At 43.1% G+C, this 23056-nt stretch overlaps 1 protein-coding gene across 1 annotated transcript; it reads left to right on the forward strand.

Moving 5' to 3' along the window:
* Positions 1-263: 263 nt before the first annotated feature.
* Positions 264-7875, forward strand: LOC142599284 (uncharacterized). Its single transcript, XM_075739162.1, is given in 5 exon segments — positions 264-496; positions 1069-2177; positions 2180-2439; positions 3402-3623; positions 7459-7875. Coding segments are annotated over 5 exon segments (2241 nt in total).
* The last annotated feature ends 15181 nt before the right edge of the window (positions 7876-23056 follow it).

Raw genomic sequence — 23056 nt, forward strand, 5'->3', positions numbered from 1 at the left:
CAGGGACCAGGGTGCACTTGGTTGGTGATGCGGAAGGATGGGGAAGTGTGAGAAACCGGACTGAAAGAACTTTTGTCTCAAAGATCGCTTTGCTCAAGTGGGAAACCCCTCCAGCTACTGAGTTCCATAAGGACGATAAGGACGATTGCCGGGTCGTCGAGACTTTCAACCTTCTGACAGAGTCAGATAACAGTCGTGTGAAGAATGGGGCTGGAACTGTGTGTATGCATGTGCAGGAACGTGGAAGCCGTGTCGTACGTGCCATGGTGAAGACCACCACCAGTATAAAAGGGGACTGCCAAGATGAGGATGGCACGCCTTCGCCCACCGCCACAGAACAAGAGATTTGGACTCTCCCGAGACGGACCTCCGAGATGCTGTGGACCCGCGCCGTGCCTTCGTCCACGGGACGCTGTGGACCCGCGTCTTCATCCGCCGTCGCAGAACGAGAGATTTGGATCCCTTTCCCCCACCGAGACACCGTGGATCCGTGGCGGTGACTATTCTTGCGATTCTATCCCGGAGTCTTGCTTGGTTTTCTGCCTTTCTTTTCTGCCCTGTCCTATCGCTCTTATCGGTTACCTTTTCCTTTTCTTTTTTACTCTTTTCATAATAAAAACTGTTTCTGGTATACGGCATTTGACCTCGTTTGTGTCTTAATCTCGCTCTTGGGATCGTATCGAAACCTCCCCGATATTGGATTGGGACATTTAAATTGGCATCACGGACAGGATCCCTTGAAGCGAGAGTGCCGCATTTTACCCTGTTTTGCATAACGCGTGTACCTCTCAGGAACGTAAAGGGGGCGGGCTTGATGTCTTGTTTGAAAGTCGCGTGCTGCCTTCCTGAGAAGACCGCTTCCCCACTTTGAATAAAAGCTCGTCCTCTCCGGAACGTAAGGGGGGGTGGGCTTGTGCTTTGTTTGAAACTTGTGTGCCGTATTGTTTCCCAAATACGTGAGACCTCTCAGGAACGTAACGGGGGCGGGCTTGTCATTTTGTTTGAAACTTGCGTGCTGCCTTCCTGAGATGACTGCTTCCCCGCTTTAAACAAAATGTGTGGTGATAGAACCGTTCCTTCGGGAAGGGAAGTTCTGTTTGATTTTCTGGAGAAACATAGAGCGCGACCCTCTGTGCCCGGGGTGGACTGGGCTCAGGGAAATTGGCATAATTTGCAGAGCGTGGTTGACTGAATGGGCGCCTTGCACAAAGATGCGAGACTAAGAGCAGGAAAAGGAAAAGCGATTATTTGTGCCGTTCTTGGTGCTAGTTTGGCTGCCGCGGTAGAGGCTAGAGATCGTTGCTGTACTGCGGAGTCCCTAACTATCGAATCCCTTCAAAGCCTTACCCGGTCCCTTCAGGGGCAAGTGGCAGAATTAAAAGAACAACTTAAGGCGGAAAAGGATCAAGTGAAATATTTGCAAACTGCCCTGAAGGAGCAGCTCCTTGCGGATACTACCTGCGAGGAAATTCCCCCAAGATCTGAAATTGGCTACCCCTTTAACGACCTGCAGGCAGCGAAAGAGAAAGTAGAGAAATTAGAACCGCTTTCGCTGCGACCCTTGGTCAAGACTGAGTACATTTACAATGATGAGCAGGACCAGTCCCCCCAAGTTACAACCAAGGAAGTCCCTTATACTGCTGTCGAGTTGATGAAACTAAAGAAGGAATTTGGCCGAACCCCTAAGGAATCAGAAACGGAGTATGTGTGGAGAGTGTCGCTGTCTGGGGGGGACCAGATTCTGTTAAGTGAAAGAGAGGTGGAAGGGTATTGGGGACCAGGAGTGTTTTTAACTACTGGGAACCACCACGCCCCCTGGTCTCTGACCCAGCAGGCAGCCTATTGGGCGGGTGGCTTGAACCCCTTGGAGAGGGGCGACCCTCTTGCGATTACGGGGACTGTGGATCAATTAGTAGAGAGTGTGCAGAAGGCAGCTGGTCTGCAGATGATGTATGACCGAAAGTTGGAACCTAGACAGGAGTCCCCAATGATGATGCCAGTAGATCCCGAACGGATGACCCCCCTTATAAGGGGACTCCCTGATTCCTTGAAACCGATTGGTATACAATTACAGGGAAAAATACAAGCGATGCCCCAAGGCGACAGAGCTGTGGCTGCTTTAGAAGGACTTACACCACACCGGCGACCCTTGGACAGGAAAATGTGGACCTGGGGGGAGGTGCCCAAGAACTGATCAATTATGGGCACAAGTATGGCCCCATTAACCCTCCAACTGCCAAAACGGACCCCAGGGGCTTGAGGCGAGCGGAAGTAAAAATAGTTCCACGCCCTGGGAATGATAAGAGAGTACCTCTCTCCAAACCACCGGGAGGGAGAGACAACCCGAACAGACATAATAGACTGTGGGCAGAGGGACAACAGAAGGGGATCCCGTGTGACTTAATGGACGGACTGCCAACAGACAAATTAGAAAAGTTGGTAACAGGATGGCCCACTAAATCGGCAAATGGAGAAGTGTATTTTGAGGATACTACTCCCAGTGCACCCTCCTTGATTGATTTATCAGAAATAAATGCCTCCCAAAACCCAGCGGGAAACTAGATCCTTTGCCCTTCACTGGTGAGCAGAGGGGCGAAGGTTGGATACATATCAGACAGCTCAGTGAGAATGACCGGGGTGATTTGCTAATTACAGGCCTTGTAGGACCAAAACGAGTTCTGGTCACGTTTTTGATAGATACTGGTGCTCAAATTTCAGCTATTAAAACAAAAGATGCTGCTAATTGCGGAGTTGCATCCTCCAAGCAAACACTGTTTGTGGCAGATGCATTTGGCAATGTTCAACTACAGGCATTGGCAATGGTCAGCCTGCGTCTGCCGGGAGAAGATAGTGCCACTACAGTGGCTATGGTAGTGGGAGAGCTTCCATTCAACCCCTTGGGACTTGATGTTCTGAAAGGGAAGACCTGGATTGATAACAAAGGGAGACAGTGGTCATTTGGCTCCCCCACTGTAGATATTCGGCTGCTACAAGCTGCACCACTACTTCCCCCTTTGAAGCTTACAAATGTTAAGCCTTATCCGATACCTTTGGGGGCCGGAGAGGGAATAACACCTGTATTAGAAGACTTAAAAGGACAAGGTATTGTGATTCCGACCCACTCTCCTTTTAACTCTCCAGTGTGGCCGGTACGAGAACCTAATGGCACATGGAGATTAACAGTAGATTATTGCAGGCTCAACGCAAATACTGGTCCATTGACAGCAGCGGTACCGAACATTGCCGAGCTTATAACTACAATCCAGGAACGAGCCCACCCGGTCATGGTGACAGTGGATGTTAAAGACATGTTTTTTATGGTTCCCCTGCAGCCTGAGGACCAAGATTGCTTTGCTTTTACGTGGGAAGGCCAACAATTCACTTTCACCCGACTCCCACAGGGATATAAGCGTCCCCCCACTCTAGCCCACCACGCGTTAGCGCAGGAACTAGAGATAGTCCAAGCAGAGAAGGAAGTCAGTGTTTACCAATATATCGACGACATGCTTGTGGGAGGGGATGAAACAGAGAAAGTTCGGATAACTCAGGATAATATAATTTCCCACTTAGAAAGTTTGGGGTTGAAAATTCCACCAGAGAAGATACAAACACCCTCAAGTGAGGTAAAGTTTTTAGGAATCTGGTGGAAAGGAGGAATGACATGCATTCCATCGGACACCCTTTCCTCATTAGATCAGATTAAAATGCCAGAGTCGAAAAAGGATTTGCAACATGTATTAGGATTACTTGTGTTTTGGAGAAAGCATATTCCTGATTTTTCGATTATTGCAAGACCATTGTACGACTTGTTGCGAAAAGGGGCCCAGTGGGAATGGACTGAACCCCACGAAGAAGCATTGCGATTGCTAGTGTTTGAAGCAACTGCCCATCAAGCTCTTGGTCCCATTCACCCCACCGACCCTGTCCATATTGAATGGGGATTTGCCAAGACCGGACTGTCAATACATCTATCGCAAAAGGGTCCTGAAGGACCCACTCGGCCTATCGGGTTCTACTCCCATAGTTTTAAAGATGCTGAAAAAAGATACACAACCTGGGAAAACGGCTTGTTTGTAGTCAGCTTAGCCTTGAGGGAGGCTGAACGGACCATTCGGCAACAGCCATTGGTACTTAGAGGCCCCTTTAAGGTAATCAAAATGATTTTAGCAGGAACTCCACCCCCTGATGGGGTGGCTCAGAGGGCCTCTGTGCGGAAATGGTATGCCCAGATAGAACATTATTGTGACATTTTTACAGTGTCTGAGGGAGCCACAAAGAGGTTAACTATCCAAGAAGAGGTGGGCCCAGATAAACAGCTGAACTTCCTCCTGTAATACAAGTGGCCCCTCCATTTTCTGAACAGTTGCAGAATGCTTGGTTTACTGATGCCTCCTCTAAGCGAGAAGGAAAAACTTGGAAATATCGAGCTGTAGCACTCCGCATAGATGTGGATAAACAAATAATCACTGAAGGGGAAGGCAGTGCTCAAGTAGGGGAATTAGTTGCAGTATGGAGTGTTTTCCAACACAAAGCCCAATCTGCCTCTCCTGTCTATATCTATACTGACTCTTATGCTGTATTTAAAGGCTGTACTGAATGGTTTCCATTCTGGGAGCAAAACGAGTGGGAAGTCAACAGGATACCTATATGGCAGAAAGAGAAGTGGCAGGATATCTTGACCATTGCTAGACAGGGAAAGTTTGTGGTAGCCTGGGTGGCTTCCCATCAACAGGATAATACCCCTGTTAGCCAATGGAATGGCAAAGCTGATGAGTTAGCCCGGTTAGCTCCCCTCCAAAACACCCAAATAGCAGAAGACTGGGAGCGATTGTTGGAATGGTTACATGTAAAGGGGAAACATTCAGGGATCAAAGACCTCTACTGTGAGGCCCAAGCTCGAGGTTGGCCCGTTACTAGGGAGGAATGTAAGACTTGTGTGTCCGCTTGCGAACAATGTCGTACCTGCTTAGAAAGGCACCCCCTGGAAGATGATCCCCTACATTTGAGGGAGGGGAAAGGGCTGTGGGAAACCTGGCAAGTGGACTATATTGGTCCTTTCCGGAAGTCGGAAGGAAAGCATTATGTGTTGGTTGGAGTGGCGGTAGTGTCAGGGTTGGTCCAAGCCGAAGCATTTGCCAGAGCTACTGGAGAGAACACGGTAAAGGCATTGAAAGAGTGGTTTGGCACCTTCCCCAAACCACAGTCGATTCAGTCGGATAATGGTTCTCACTTTACTGCTAAAATAGTCCAGGAGTGGGCAACTGGGGAAGGAATCTCGTGGGTACACCATACTCCATACTATCCACAAGCGAATGGAATTGTAGAAAGAACTAATGGTTTGTTGAAGCACTTTCTTAAGCCGCATAAGCCCGGATGGACTGAACGACTATGGGATGCAATTACTGGTGTCAACAGTCGTTGGGGAATAAATGGATGCCCAAAAATCACAGCATTTTGTCCAAAGGCTCCAACCATTATGCCAGCCCCATGCGGCTCTGATTATCCCAAGAATCCATCGCACTTTCCAGGCCAGCCTGTTTTGGTCGAACTCCCCACTGTGGGGGCTGTACCCCTGGTACTGGAAACCCCAATGAATAAGTATGCCTGGAAAGCAAAAGATGCCCATGGGAAGGAACACAAGATTAACACAAGGTGGATTATTCCATCCTTCTAACTACCACACTCTTCCGGTTCCTGGAAGGGAACAGAGTTTGTTTTCTTTTCTCTTCCAGGTGAAAGTTCCAGGGCCTGTCTGAAGGAATTCATGAACACTTGAAGTTGCTGATCACCTGTGGAGTTTTGTCAGGGATTGCTTTGTTAATCTTTATAGGATGCGTAGTGTACTATCGCAAATGGTGTTTTGGCTGGCCATTATCGCCATCTTTAATATCGGGGGAAACTTCTGCACTCCCCCCTCCCCAAAATTGTTATGGCAAAATGAATTTGTTATTTTAGGCCAAATAGTAGCTAATGCTTTTAATCTTACTAAGTGTTGGGTTTGTGGTGGACCGTTAGGTTTAGAAAGTTGGCCACGGACTGCTATCCCCATTTCCCCTGAATGGCTGGTGAGCAACTACAGTGAAATCAAAAATGATACCTATTGGGAAGACAGTACATCACTGCCCTGGCCAGTACGATACCCAACTCGTGGAGAATACTGTATAGCCTCCAACAACATCAATACTGGAAACTACCTAGGACAATCTAACTGTAAATTGACTTACAGCTATGGTAGTACTCCCACAGGGAGGATGGACTGGAGATGGCGAAATGAAACAGGTGGTATTTGGTATCCGGAGGGATTCTGGTCCCCAGATGGGAGCTTAAGGTCCCACTGGGGAGGGTTAATGAATTGTTCCTGTTCATATAATAGTTCGGTAGGAGCCTATTACTGTACTAATTGTACTTCAAATAACTCCCCCATAACCCCCCCGAGTCCGTGGGCACAAGGCAATTATTGGGACAATCCAAAAGGGTCAAACTCATGGAGCCCCTTTGCCAACGGGCATCGTGCTCTGAAGGGACATTATTGGGTATGTGGTCATTCTGCTTATAAACTGTTACCGGCAAATTGGACTGGGGTGTGTTATGTGGGGGCAATTTGCCCCTGGTTTTTCCTACTCCCGGAAAATGAGGGTGACGGGTTGGGTGTTAAGGTATATGATGATCTCAATCGACATCGGCAGTCCATTGACAAGTAGAAGTAGTCAAACCTGGGGCAAAGATGAGTGGACCCCTCGACGTATTGTAGAACATTATGGACCTGACACCTGGAACCCCAATGAGTGGGTTAGTGGTGCTCGAGAACCTATCTACAATTTAAACCGCATTATTCGATTGCAAGCTGTCCTAGAGATTATTACCAATCAGACAGCCCGTGCTCTTGACCTATTAGCGGACCAAGCCACGCAAATGCGAGCGGCAATATTTCAACATCGTATGGTTCTCGATTACCTGTTAGTCGAAGAAGGGGGCGTCTGTGATAAACTAAATGATTCTAACTGTTGCTTAAAGATTGATGACAACCGGAAAGTTGTCAAACAAATTGCCACAGGAATATGGAAGCTGGCCCATGTCCCTGTTCAGACATGGAAAGGCTGGGACATTGACTTATTCTCCTGGCTCCCAGGTGGCCCATGGGTTAAGCGAATCTTATTCTACTTGTTATGTGGTTTTGCCATGCTGATGTTTTTACCATGTATTATTCCATGTTTTATACAATTGATTCAACGTGTTGTAACCAACATGCAATTTGTAACTACTGTTTCACCCGACGGTATTAAGCAAATTCGTGCCGTACGTCGATCCACGCTGTCAGTAGTGCAAATTGTATGAGGTGCTCTTTTCCAACCTTTTTCTATATAACTATCTTTTCTCAAAACCGCCATGGGTCCTGAAGCAATCTTTGAGCCATGGGGTGGTGTGAGAAACCGGACTGAAAGAACTTTTGTCTCAAAGATCGCTTTGCTCAAGTGGGAAACCCCTCCAGCTACTGAGTTCCATAAGGACGATAAGGACGATTGCCGGGTCGTCGAGACTTTCAACCTTCTGACAGAGTCAGATAACAGTCGTGTGAAGAATGGGGCTGGAACTGTGTGTATGCATGTGCAGGAACGTGGAAGCCGTGTCGTACGTGCCATGGTGAAGACCACCACCAGTATAAAAGGGGACTGCCAAGATGAGGATGGCACGCCTTCGCCCACCGCCACAGAACAAGAGATTTGGACTCTCCCGAGACGGACCTCCGAGATGCTGTGGACCCGCGCCGTGCCTTCGTCCACGGGACGCTGTGGACCCGCGTCTTCGTCCGCCGTCGCAGAACGAGAGATTTGGACCCCTTTCCGCCACCGAGACACCGTGGATCCGTGGCGGTGACTATTCTTGCGATTCTATCCCGGAGTCTTGCTTGGTTTTCTGCCTTTCTTTTCTGCCCTGTCCTATCGCTCTTATCGGTTACCTTTTCCTTTTCTTTTTTACTCTTTTCATAATAAAAACTGTTTCTGGTATACGGCATTTGACCTCGTTTGTGTCTTAATCTCGCTCTTGGGATCGTATCGAAACCTCCCCGATATTGGATTGGGACAGGAAGTCCGGTGTGTACCCCAAGGGGATTTGATTTTGGGTGAAAATAGCCAATAAGTTAAATTGTATGATGTTAATTGCTATATGCTGTATCAATGGTATGACCATAAGAATCACCCAAAACTAATGAAGGATGGACTTTGATGAAACTGAACAAAGTGCCACGATGATGGAACTAGAACTGACTTCAGCAACTGGTGCCCAGGAACCTCACTGAAAATCACATCTTCAACACGCAGACTGCGAGCACGGACCATGCCAGATACACCAGCCGTGAAACTCTGGATGCAGCGTGCAACAATCCAGCAGCACGCACCATTGCTCCTGCCCTGAGAGACTGTCATGGCAGCTGGAGCCCAAAGCCATGGACTAAATGAACTCAAGGGACATTTTAGAGCAATGGCCCATAGACTAAGGGAATGATATCTGTGTATGATCTGGGCATGACGTAGATGGTATAAAATAAGGGGTGGACAATGTCCTGGTTCTGGCTAGGATAGAGTTAATTTTCACAAGGAGCCAGGACAGGTGAGCCAAGCTGGCCAGGGGGCTATTCCATACCATGTGACGTCATGCTCACCATAAAAGGGGGCTAGTCGGGAAGGGACTGGTTTTGACGCGGCTCTGGGATGGGCTGAGTGTGGGCTTAGCATCCGGTAGGTCGATCACCGGATCGGTAAATGGCTTTTTGTTATCACCTATTGAGAATATTCCGTTATCAGTACTGCTGTTGTTGTTTCCCTCTCCCTTGCTGTCCCAGTAAACTGTCCTTATTCCAACCCACGAGGCTTTGCCTTTGTCTTTCCCATTCTCATCCCCATCCTTCCGGGGGAGGGGTGAGTGAGCGGCTGTGTGGGGCTCAGCTGCCAGCTGGGGCTAAACCATGTCAGATGTGAAGAATAAGAAGAGGTTTTACAGATACGTTGAAGAAAGGCTCTATGAAGAAAGGCTGAGTTGGGGTTCTTCAGCCTAGAGAAGAGAAGGATTTGGGGAGACCTTATGGTGGCCTTTCAATATATAAAGGGGGCTTATAAGAAAGGCAGAGAGACTTTTTACCAGGGTCTGTAGTGACAGGACAAGGGTTTTAAACTGAAAGACGATAGATTTAGATTGGACATAAGGAAGAAATTTTTTGTGATAAGTATGATGAGAGACTGGAACAGGTTGCCCAGAGAAGTTGTGGATGCCCCATCCCTGGAAGCGTTCATAGTCAAGTTGGATGGGCCTTTGAGCAACCTGATCTAGTGAAAGATGTCCTTTTCCAACCCAAACCATTCTATGATTCTATGATATACATATATGCTATACGTGATAGAATTCCAGGTTCCATTTTCAAACTTTAATTAAATTGCCCAATAATCAGACTGTTTTTTCTTTCTTTTAATCATAATGCAATTTTCTACATTTATTAGATTATTTAAATCAAGTACTTTTTCTCCTTTGCAATTTTATCATTTGGCTTTCTCTGACTGGATTTTGCCTATATTTTTTCTTTTTTCTGGATTACCAATTTATTTACCACTTTTTAATATCAATTTTCAGAGCTGCATGTAGTATTCTGTTCAATGTGACTCATTGCTGCCTTACAGACTATTTCTAGTGCATGGCTTCCTATTGTAATTCTTTATGCTAACTCTGAAAAAGGGAATATGAATGATATGCTATGCTAGATGTAAAATTAATTTGTCATGAATATGTATGTCAGAATATAAAAGAAGTATACAATTCCTCGGTGAAATGAAAGTGGTGTATATAGCCCAGAATTTTAGGGGAAAGAAGTGAACAATATTGTCAAGTTTTTGTTTGGGGTTTTTTTTGTTTTGTTTTTTAATATTAAATCAGTAGCTGCAACTAGTAAATTAGCTGAAGTGGATCTGAACTGTGTCCAACGGGTATGTTTACATTATCAAATAATTCAGTGCAAGAGAAGCAGATAAACAGCCTGAAGTAGCTAGTGCTGAGGCTCCTCAGATTTTCATTATATGAAGTCAGAGAGGTTTACTTCATATTAAATGTAGTCTGGTCTCCTGTGCCAAATATGGTGCCAAACTGTGTGCAGCAAAGCTATCATACAAATTTTGGCTTCCTAAACTGCAGCCTTCTCTAGGGAACACCATTTTCTCCAGCATATTGGTGCCACATCAGAGCCCTTGCCATCATTGCTCACAAAAGACTCCATATTATTTCTGTTCCTCCTCATGGCATTTTGAGTTACATCCTTGTGCCTGATGACTGCCCTACCTTCCAGCTCAAAGTTTGGACAACATCTACTGCAAGGCATCAAAACACCAGTAGGAGTGAACTGTGTGAATTTAAAGAATAGATTAAAACCATCATAGAATAAAACTATCAAAGAAAAATGCTGGCTCACTGTCAAATATAAAAGATTACCAGGCATTACAGCAGTTACTTATAGCAAGACTCCAAAAAGAAGCTGAAGCACTTCAGTATAGTGGCTACTTCCTGGTTAAAAAAAAGCTGGAATTGTATTTTTAAGGACAAAAATGTCTTTATATTTTACATTGGAAAATCTTCCATAACTTAAATTTTTCTGAAGCTTACAATGCTTTCTTATGCCCTTACAAGTAGGATAAGGAAACTAGTCCAGATAATCATGTGCAGGTGAAGACAGTCTGCACAAGCAATAATGGGAAGGAAGGGCAGCTTCCTGGCAGTGAATGAGGAGTCAGGAATGTCTATGATACCACATAGGCAGGACAGTCAATTCACTCATTAGTAAATGGGAATGGAGATGTTTCTAACCAACTAACTATGAAGAAGTGATATTCATAGCAGGTAAGTTTAAAAACTCCTCTTTTGAACATTTATAAGCTTACTCATCATACTGATCTCCAAAATCCTGCCCAGAAATTACTGCAAAAGCAGGAAGCCTTTCTAATCAAGTAACGTTACTTATTCTGCAATTTTAATTCCTATGTAAAATTTTTCAAAACTGGGACTTGGCCCTTGTTTCACTGATTTATTTTTATTTCTCAGAACCCATGAGATTTGATGAAGTATCTGATATCCAGCTTTGCCAGGTTTCTGATCTTTTTCTGGCAGACTTGAGTGACTCAGCTTGAATCTGTGAACAACAAAATACTGTAACACTGATTCAACGAGTCTTACAGCTCCATGTACCTTGATGATCTCTCAATCTTCCGAATCAGTTAACATGCTGATAAGACTTTCTTCACTGACTGCAGCCTTGCATAAGGGATTTTGAAATATCCTTTGACAAAGAGTAAGTCCCTCTTTCAGTCAGTACTCAGTGGTATAAAAATGTTTCATAAGTATGTCCTCACACTATAATTCTGCCAAAAAAAATATAGAAAGAGGCTGAAAACTACAGAGCAATGACAAAAAGTTAAAGAAAATAACGTGCACTTAGCTTACCATATGTTTGATTTTATTAATTCTAAGTAACTGTGGTTCCTTTAAGATGTATGATCCAACTGGATTCAATTTCTGATGGATGCATTTGCTCAAATTTGTTCAGTCTTTTTTTTTTACAAATATCTATTGGAACTGAATCTAACTTTCAATAGAGCTGAAGATAAATAACCTCACCTAAGCTTCTCTCAGCTTTATGAGAAAAATATCTTGATGCTCTAAGAAAGATCAACGATAGGTTGGAAAACAGTAATTACTTAGTTATTTGATATGTAGAACTATATCCCATCTATGCTCATGCAGAAGTAATATACCCTCTAAAACATAATGCTTTTTGGTTGGATAAACTTAAAAATCAATTTTTTCATGGAGGCAAACTAAAATCCATTTTATGTTCTTCCTCCATCTTGCTAGTTTTCACTGTGTACACAGCCACACACCTACACTGAATATAATATTTCATTTATAAAACTACAGCAATGTAAGGCCCTGAAGTGCTTCTGAAAAACCTCTCAAGACACCGGGAACAACTACACTAGAGTAAGGTATATAATCATTGGAATTATCGGGAGGGACACACCAAAAAACAAACAAAAACACAACAGTGGAGAAATATATATCAAATTCACAAAACAGCTATAACCTTGTATACATATATGTGTGTGTACAAGCAAGTAGAAAAGGGAAATATGTTTATTTTCCTCATAAAAGCAATATAGGAATTTATTATTCATCATCATTGACATGCAGCCTAAGAATTTTCAATTAAAATTAGTTTCCTATCTGAGACACCTGCAATACACTCCTCTTTGGATTGTCAAGAATTAGTATTAATAAGCAAATAAAATATTGAATCAATACATTATATCTCAGTGCAGCATATATTTCCTTTTCTAGAAACAATAACTTGAACCAAGAAAAGTTCTACATTGGAAAGAAAAGTAACAGTGTACATTAAAATGTGTTTTGGCTTTGCTTAGCAAATACTGATGCATATACTTATTTTTTGATCAATGATTTATGCTCAGAGAAGAATTCCATATCTCATTTCTGAGGTGACCTTCTTGGCTGCCCTTCTTCCCCTCCCCCCCCCCAATCCATCTACTGTTTTTTTCCTATGATCTAGGATAAGAAAGCACTTAGCTTACGGTATGTTTTATTTTATTAATACAGTAAATAGGTAAAAATAAGTAATACTACTGTAACTTCATGGCAACTTGTTAAATAATGCATCTGAAGTATAGTAAAAGCAATTATTACCATCTACGGATCTACTACTTTTCCAGTTTAATTCAATGACAATTTTTTCTGTTGATTTCAGCATGGCAAGTTATATTTAATGCACTTATGTACACACACGACACCGGTTTTGCAATGTCTCCTGCAATTAGACTGCTCTGTGGAATCGGTTCATTTTTCACTACAATTTAACAGTAAAATTCTTACTACAAAGATGGCAAATAAACCACTTTTTTTTTTTTAAATACAATGCCGGTGTTAAAAGCAAATGAACTAACTTCTAATTAATGGAATGAAAGTTCATCTAGCTGTAAAAAGTCTTAGCTTTTAATTTAGTGTTCAATTTCAGTGGGAGGTTGAATAATGATTTACATTTCTAATGATATGTCTTGATAGTTTCAGATTCACACCTTACCATTTCCTTCCAATTATTATTATTAAAGATACAATGTTCTCCAAACTTCGCTTTTAAAACCTTTCAAAAAGCATTGTTTAAGAAATAGGAGTGGAGTACATAAGAAAGTGGATAATGGAGCTATTCCTGAAAGAGCATGTAAATGTTTAAATTGTTCGATATTAGGGTACATGTTTATCTCTGGAAGAAATTAGGGAATTTGAAAGTACTTTGCAAATTATGTCTTTTCCTACTCAAAGAATCCAAATTCTTTTTGGAATTTTGTCTGAAATTTCTTATGAATTGTGTTATCAACCTAAGAATTTCTTCTTATCTCTTATAATAACTCTTATCCTTTAACAGCTTTTGAAATTTGACTTTACTTCCCATTGTAATAAGTCTATAAACTACAGTATTTTAATGCAAGGATTTTAATCATTAAATTAATATTCAAGGATCACCTCCTCCAAGCTCAGGAGCAATGCAGCCCAACAAAGAGAAAGTCAGGCAGAAAGGTCTGCATGGATGAACAAGGAGCTCTTGGACAAACTCAAACACAAAAAGGAAGCCTAGAGAGGGTGGAAGCAAGGACAGGTAGCCTGGGAGGAATGCAGAGACATTGTCCAAGCAGCCAGGGGTCAGGTTAGGAAAGCTAAAGCCATGATAGAATTAAATATGGCCAGGGACATCAAGGACAAAACCTTCTACAGGTACGTCAGTGATAAAAGGAAGACTAAGGAAAATGTGGGCCGCCTCCAGAAGGAAACGTGAGACCTGGTTACCCAGGATACGGAGAAGGCTGAGGTCCTCAGCGCCTTTTTTCCTCAGCCTTCACCAGCAAGGGCTCTAGCCAAACCACCCAAGTCGCAATAGGCAAAGGCAGGGACTGGGAGAATGCAGAACCACCCACTGTAGGAGAAGATCAGGTTCGAGAATATCTAAGCAACCTGAAGGTGCACAAGTCCATGGGACCTGATGAGATGCATCCGCGGGTCCTGAGGGAACTGGCGGATGAAGTGGCCAGGCCACTCTCCATCGTATTTGAGAAGTCCTGGCAGTTTGACGAAGTTCCCGCTGACTGGAAAAGGGGAAACGTAACCCCCACTTTTAAGAAGGGAAAAAAGGAAGACCCAGGGAACTACAGGCCGGTCAGTCTCACCTCCGTGCCTGGCAAGATTATGGAGCAGACCCTCCTGGAGACTATGCTCAGGCACATGGAAAATAAGGAGGTGATTGGTGACAGCCAACATGGCTTCACTAAGGGCAAATTGTGCCTGACAAATTTGGCGGCTGTGTTGGTTTTGCGTGGAAAGGTTTTGGTAGCGGGGGGGGGGGCTACAGGGGTGGCTTCTGTGAGAAGCTGCTAGAAGCTTCCCCTGTGTCTGATAGAGCCAATGCCAGCAGGCTCCAAGACGGACCCGCCGCTGGACGAGGCCAAGCCAATCAGCGCCTCTGTGATAACATATTTAAGAAAGAGAAAAAACAGTTAGAGAGCGCTTTTTTGCAGCCAGAGAGAGAGGAGTGAGAAGATGTAAGAACATCTGCAGACACCAAGGTCAGTGCAGAAGGAGGGGGAGGAGGTGCTCCAGGCGCCGGAGCAAGATTCCCCTGCAGCCCGTGGTGAAGACCATGGTGAGGCAGGCTGTCCCCCGGCAGCCCATGGAGGAAGGATGAGGGGGTGTAGAGATTCCACCTGCAGCCCGTGGAGGACCCCACGCCGGAGCAGGTGGAGACACCTGAAGGAGGCTGTGACCCCGTGGGAATCCCGCGCTGGAGCAAGCTCCTGGCAGGACCTGTGGATCCGTGGAGAGAGGAGCCCACGCCAGAGCAGGTTTGCTGGCAGGACTTGTGACCCCGTGGGGGACCCCACGCTGGAGCAGTTTGCTCCTGAAGGTCTGCACCCCGTGGGAGAGACCCACGCTGGAGCAGTTTGCTCCTGAAGGTCTGCACCCCATGGGAGAGACCCACGCTGGAGCAGTTCATGAAGGACTGTAGCCCGTGGGAAGGACTCACGTTGGAGAAGGTCGTGAAGGACTGTCTCCCGTGAGAGGGACCCCATGCTGGAGCAGGGGAACGATGAGAGGAGTCCTCCCCCTGAGGATGAAGAAGTGGCAGAAACACTTCGTGATGAACTGACCATAACCCCCACTCCCCGTCCCCTCCCTGTGCCACTGAGGGGGGGGCGGAGGTTGAAGCCGGGAGTGAAGTTGAGCCCGGGAAGATGGGAGGGGTGGGGGGAGGTGTTTTAAGATTTGGTTTTATTTCTCATTCCTCTACTCTGTTTTGCTAAGTAATAAATTAGATGAATTCCCTCTCTAAGTTCAGTCTGTTTTGCTCGTGATGATAATTAGCGAATGATCTCTCCCTGTCCTTATCTCGACCCACAAGCTTTTCGTTATATCTTTTCTCCCCTGTCTAATGAAAGAAGGGAGTGATAGAGTGGCTCTGGTGGGCACCTGGCCCTCAGCCAGGGTCAACCCACCACAGCGCCCTTCTATGATGGGGTTACAGCCTTATTGGTGGATAAGGGAAGAGTGACAGACGTCATCTACCTGGCCTTGTGCAAGGCATTTGACACTGTCCCGCACGACATCCTTGTCTCTAAATTGGAGAGGCATGGATTCGATGGATGGACCACTCGGTGGATAAGGAATTGGCTGGATGGTCGCACTCAAAGACTTGTGGTCAATGGCTCAATGTCCAAGTGGACATCAGTGATGAGTGGTGTTCCCCAGGGGTCGGTACTGGGACCGGCACTGTTCAACATCTTTGTCGGTGACATGGACAGCGGGATCGAGTGCACCCTCAGCAAGTTTGCCGACAACACCAAGCTGTGTGGTGCGGTCGACACGCTGGAGGGAAGGGATGCCATCCAGAGGGACCTGGACAGGCTGGAGAGGTGGGCCCGTGCGAACCGCATGAAGTTCAACAAGGCCAAGTGCCAGGTCCTGCAATCCCAAGCACGACTATAGGCTGGGCGAGGAATGGATTGAGAGCAGCCCTGAGGAGAAGGACTTGGGGGTATTGATTGATGAGAAGCTCAACATGAGCCGGCAGTGTGCGCTTGCAGCCCAGAAAGCCAACCGTGTCCTGGGCTGCCTCAAAAGAGGCGTGACCAGCAGGTCGAGGGAGGTGATCCTGCCCCTCTACTCGGCTCTCGTGAGACCCCACCTGGAGTTCTGCGTCCAGCTCTGGGGGCCCCAGTACAGGAGAGACATGGAGCTGTTGGAGGGAGTCCAGAGGAGGGCCACAAAGCTGATCAGAGGGCTGGAGCACCTCTCCTATGAGGACAGGCTGAGAGAGTTGGGGTTGTTCAGCCTGGAGAAGAGAAGGCTCCGGGGAGACCTTATTGCAGCCTTCCAGTACCTGAAGGGGGCCTACAGGAAAGACGGTGAGGGACTGTTTATCAGGGAGTGTAGTGACAGGATGAGGGGTAATGTTTTTAAACTGAAGGAGGGTCGATTTAGATTAGATGTTAGGAAGAAATTCTTCCCTGTGAGGGTGGTGCGGCACTGGAACAGGTTGCCCAGAGTGGTTGTGGATGCCCCCTCCCTGGAAGTGTTCAAGGCCAGGTTGGATGGAGCTTTGAGCAACCTCTTCTATTGGAGCGTGTCCCTTCCCGCAGAAGGAGGGGGTTGGAACTAGATGATCTTTGAGGTCCCTTCCAACCCAAACCATTCTATAGTTCTATGATTTTATTGTATTTGTTCTTAAATGCCACAAGAACAACCATCTCACTGTAATAAAATATAAATAAATTCTGTTCTATAAGAACAGATCACATAACTATACGCATTGTATACAATATTCTACTACAGTATCATACAGTATTTTAAAGACAGATTTTGAGTCACCGTTTTGGACCTTCTCCTGAACCTTGGGATCCTAACATGAATTCCGCATGGCAGAAAGACCTGACCATTATCTGAGATTACCAGCAACATATTCATTGTTACCCACTCAAATATATAAAACCAGAAATACCATCTTACTAGTAAAACAGTTGTTTTACCTATGCTGTAACAAGAACATATGTTATACTTCTTGATAAAGAGTTTTGAAAATTTCATTTTCTCATTCATTTCTTATCCAATTATGCATTGAAACCTGGAAGGGTAGTGACAATGGAAAGGAATGGTAAGAAATATCAGAAGGAGCAGCTCTGAACCATCAGAAAGTAACAGAACTTAAAAAGGAGGCTTTAGGTTTATTTTTTTGTAAAATTTTCTCCTAAAAATGGTGTAATTTCTTCTAAAATTTCATATCATTTCTAACATTATACCTGACAAGCTGTCTGAATGTGAACCTTGCTCTGCTGTTATCTTGCAACACAGTATTTCATTCACCAGAGCTGCTATTTTAGTTTCTTTCACAAGCACCAAATCCACAGAGTTAAATTAAGGTTTCAGGTCATATATAAGTTATATATAAATAAATGAAGTACTCATAGTTCCTTAAAAATACAATACTGAGAGTCAAACTGTTGATTAGAATCAAGAAGTTACCTTCTAATGGTAAATCTAACCTCTAATTGCTAACTGAAGAATGAGATGTACGAACACAAAACCAAAAGTGGAATCTGTTATACAAGTCTAGTTACTGTGAAAAATAATATACTTTTTAGCTTCCCTTGCATTAATGGTTATTGGTTAATTCTATATCACAGATATTCCTATTCCAATAGTTTATAACTATGTCTACAGAATTATTCTGCAATAACATGCTTAAACAATTTACCTCTTCATGACATTTCAAATCGTTATCCTAGGAAAAGTGACATACTGAAATCTCAGATGTCAGAAATAATTCAAATGTTTTACCCATTTTATGGGGAACATATACAGGATGACATTCAAACACAATCAACAGTAGGGAAACATTATTGTAAAATGAAAAGATCAACCTTGTTAAAACCTTTAATTTAATAGACACTTTAAAACATTAATATATGGGACTATCTTTGGCTGATCAAACTGTATTACCCCAATGCCATTCAGCTAATACACAGACTGTGTATTCACTAAATATAGGATGAAAAATAAATGAAATTTCAATTAAATAAGACGAAACATTATAATTGTGTTTATAATCACAAAAAGAAAATCTTTATTTCTTACTATTTATTTTATATGTAGAAACTTCAGTTTGCCATTTTAAACTGAGACACAACAGGCCTATACTAAACTGCCCTCTGGGAACTAGTCATTACTGTTAGCCTTCAGAATGACCATAGTTAAACCACAACTTTGCTTTGCAGTTTTATTAATAGATGTCTTGATAATTTAATATTTAATGAGAAGAGTAGCAAATGGCAAAGATTGTTATTACTGAAATTCCCAATAGCAAATAAAATCTGTCCTATTTGTCACAAACTCAGGTTGAAGAAAGGTTTGTTCACAAACAGTAGGTGAAGAAAGAAATGTGGCATTCTAAAAAAAGAACAGAACTTCAAGTTCTGCCATTAATGTGACAAAGATTATTTTAATATAATCACATATAATCTATTGTTTATTTACATAACACCAAAAAGCCCCAACTAAAATATATATTTCCTACACACTGCGATCACTGACATCTCTGGTAACAGGACTGCAGCACTGAGCATAATTCAGACATAAATATATTCAGATATTCTTTAGATCATATTCTGATCATCCAAACCCATGCAACTGCTACTCAAATCAGAAGCCTTTCGAACTATTTCTGCAGCTGTGGCAAAGCTAAATCTGAGATATGGGACATAACTAATTTGCTTTTAAGCAAATGGGATGAATTTCAAACAAAGCACACAAGGGGAAGCAGTACCAACCCAAGCAACGAATACACATAGTCTTCATTGGAAAACAGTATTCTCTCTCCCTTTTAAAATCTTTTCTTATTCAGCCATGTCAAAATTTGGAGGTTATTGATAACTTAGGGAAACTTGCAATACATTTGAAGGAAGTTCACTTTGTATTGAGAAGCAGCTCTTCATCATAGGTCACATCTGCTTGAGTTATACTATATTTAGAATTCAATAATCTCTCTAATTTATTTTACTGAGTTTAGAGTATATGACATTTGCAATATTGAATTTAATGGGTTTGGATACTTACTTTTTTTTCTCCTTAATACTTTCAGATCAGAATTACACAAGCACATTAAAGAAAGAAACAATTGTGTTGCTAAAATAACATTTCAGACAATCGGAACTACCAATTCAGAACTGATTCAACTTTAACTGTAAATGGATTACTCTAGGATCAAACCAAATTTACTAATGTGATAGTGAAGATGATTGTAAGTTACAGAAAAAAATACTTTGTTTTTTAAACTAAGATAAAACAGTAAAAGAATTAGTCAACTTTATACCTCTAATATATGTGAGCTCCATAAAAAAATCCCAAATCTAATTGTCAACAACCTATTTATGTGAATTTAATTTTTGAAAAGTATTAGAAGATATTGTGCTTCAATGTTAACAAAAGATTTAGAAAATAAGAAGATATTACAGTTAAGATAAGAAGCACTACAACTGTACTCTCCTCCTACCTGCTTCTTATTGCAACATAATGCAGAGCAATTCCAGAGTCAAAATTTTTAGAGTGCCTCCAATGTAATGTTGTTTCTGTGCCATGCTATGTAATTCTCAGTACTACTTCTGATTTGTTTACCAGGGTGCTAATTAAAGGCTCATGTAATGGTGGTTTTTTGTGATGTAAACATCCACGCAGAAACTGAGAATGCAAGCTAAACTAGGTTTTTCATTGTATTATATGCCCCATACCAGCTATCAGATGGTAATGTTTTTTCAGATTTCAAACTTTGTCCAAACTGCAGGATTGTAGCCAGTATTGCAATATAATACTTCTTCAGTGGACTGTCACATTTCAAGCTCGGGAATGTTATTTGTACAGACAAGTTGCAAAGTTGAACACTTAAAAGTTAGGAAATCATGAATTAGCTCTATTAGTGCAAAACACCAGCTGTACCTTCACGTTCTGTATGGAATTGTTTGTTAAACTTAGCAATATCCCTATCAATGGTAAGCCTCATTGCACTCAATGTGCAATTCATGGAGTAATAGAAGGAAAAAAATATTCTCCTTCATCTAAATTTCTCTCAACCAAAGACTCCCAAGATTAGGGAGGACTGAAGAAGAAGAGTGGAATTAGAGTTGTAACTGTACATACAACCCAACAGAGCGGTCAGAAGTAAAGAAATCATTTCTCTCGTTTTGAGTCCTTGTCTGTAAGTATAGTCAGACTGCAAGTGTTTCCAAGTTGTACGCTACAACACAGTACCTAAAGGAAAGTTCACACATTCCCTATCTGATAAAGACTAAAGGATGATCTTTCCGAAGACAAAACGACTCCTACGAGACTTAGGAAAAATATAATTCTCAATGGAAGTGTGACTGGAGCTTCAAGTGGCAATTCCTCGGATATCAAGTAGCCAGATGATGAGTATTCATAATATGATGAGTATTCAACTGTTAGGAATAAGCTGAAATTAGACACTCTGAAAGTCCCAAAAAGAAAACCAAGTGGGAAAAACTAGATTGAGGAGTTCCTTGATCCTTGGTCCTGCCTTATCAGTGAAGGGATCTGGGGGAGAAGTGTGCATCATTGCTTCTGACCATGGCATCAAGAATGCATTTGATATTGATCAAAGAACTAGCCTCTGTTACAGTAGAATTTCAGACACTTCTGTTCATTTCTGAGGGAAAAAAATTTGTATCCGGGAAGACACAATTCTGAAAGATTTAGATTAAAACTTCCTCTTGAACTTGCACTTCACTGCCTTTTGATGAAAAAAAATATGGATAATGCCATCTGTGATTATCTGAATATGCTGTCTCAAGATGAACAGAAGACATGACAAGCTCACCCAGCAGCTCTGAGCTGTCAGAACTCTGTGACACTGGTAACTTGCACGTGTTACTAGGTGACTCAGCTCTCTGAGCCACAAGAGCAGTATCGGAGATTGCCATTCTGGACAGGATTATGAAAATGAAAGCACATTCCTATGCAAATACACTACAGAATTAGCCACCAGTGCAGGGATATGGGGCAGAAACCTAGATAAGCATTGTGTATCAGACTTTCAGTCATTAGACCAAGAAAAAACTCTGAAGCCCTCTCATCCAAAAGTTTGCCACAGGAAGTCATGTAGATACATGTAGCCAGATGCTCCAAAAGGCACAGATTCTTGGGGTTTTTTTGGTTTTGTTTTTTTTTTTTTAAATTAAGACCAAAACTATTTTGTATGCATAATGAGTTTTGTTATTGTAATGGGTTTATCTGGCAAGGTTTTAGTTGTGGAGGGTGTGCGTGCGTGTGTGCTGCAGGGGTGGCTTCTGTGAGAAGAGACCAAGGACTGGCCCCATGTCAGACACAGCCAGTTCCAGCCAGCTCCAAAATGGACCTGCTGCTGGCCAAAGCTGAGCCCAATCAGCGACACTAGTGGCACCTCTGTAATAACATATTTTTAAAAGGGTAAAAAAACCCTGCACAGCAGCTGTGAGAGAGAGTGAGAAAAAAATGAGAGAAACAATCCTGCAGACTCCAAGGTCAGTGAAGAAGGAGGGATAGGAGGAGCTCCAGTCACTGGAGCAGATATCCACCCTGCAGCCCATGGAGGAGCCTACGCAGGAGCAGGTTTTCTGGCAGGAAATATGGCCCATGGGGGACGCATGCAGGAGCAGTCTTATTCTGAGGGACTGTACCCTGTGGAAAAGACCCATGCTGAAGCAGTTCTTGAAGAACTGCAGCCCATGGGAAGGACCCACGTTGGAAAAATTCGTGAAGGACTGTCTCCTGTGAGAGGGACCCAACACTGGAGCAGGGGAGGAGTGTGCGAAGTCCTCCCCCTGAGGAGGAAGGAGTGGCAGAGATGAAGTGTTATGAACTGATCACAACCCCCATTCCCCATCTCCCTGCACTACTCAGGGTGGGAGGAGGTAGAAGAGTCAGGAATGAAGTTGAGCCTAGGAAGAAGGGAGGGGTGTGGGGGGGAGGTGGTTTAGTTTTGCTTTTGTTACTTGCTATCCTACTCTATTTTTAACTGACAATAAATTAATCTTCTCCAGTGCAAGTCTGTTTTGCCTGTGCCGATAATTGGTAAACGATCTCCCTGTCCTTATCTTGACCCATGAGCTTTTTCATCTTATTTTCCTCCCTTTATCCTGCTGAGGAGGGAGAGTGAGAGAGGGACTTGGTGGGTACCTGGCAGCCAGCCAAGGTTAACCCCACAGTTAGTCATGAAGACTATCCTGAAAAAGGAATATTGGGATCCAACCTATTAACTTCAGATGCAGCAGTAGGCATCAGGTGAAGTTTCTGAAGATTCACTTTCAGATTGAGAGAACCCAGATATATTACAATATCTTTATAAAGACCCTCAATGACATTAAGAGACTAAAGGGCAACCCTGATAAATGTAGTATTGAGCTGTGAAATGAAGACACTTTGTTGTGAAGATCAGATCAATTTGTAGAAGAGGTGTTTTGCAGGTTGCAAAGCACGAACCACTGCAACTGAATAATCTCTAACAGAGATACCAACTTAAAATTTTAATAAAGGCATTCATCTTTCTTAAATTAAAAATAGGTCTTCAGACTCTCTCTACCTAGAAAGTACTTGTTGAAAATCTTTTTCCTCTAAAGCACGGAGAGACCAGCTTTATGGTCGTACAAGCGATGATGGTATTTTCTGCTGAAACAGGCTCCCGTGAGAAGAGTCCCTGAAAAAGGATGGAAGGTTGTGCGAGTAGTAGATTGACTTATACAGAAAGTAGGCAGACTGCAAAAAAATAATTTCAGCCAATTATTATCTTCCTACATTTAAGCTAGTCAGACTATATATAAACAATTGTAAAAGTAAAATTTAATGCTAAAATGTGAAAATATTTAGAATATTTTTCCTGAATTTTATATTCATTAGATGCATATCAGACATAAACTGGTTT

The sequence above is a fragment of the Balearica regulorum genome, chromosome W, assembly GCF_011004875.1.
Source record: "Balearica regulorum gibbericeps isolate bBalReg1 chromosome W, bBalReg1.pri, whole genome shotgun sequence".
In the NCBI taxonomy this organism is placed as follows: Eukaryota; Metazoa; Chordata; class Aves; order Gruiformes; family Gruidae; genus Balearica; species Balearica regulorum.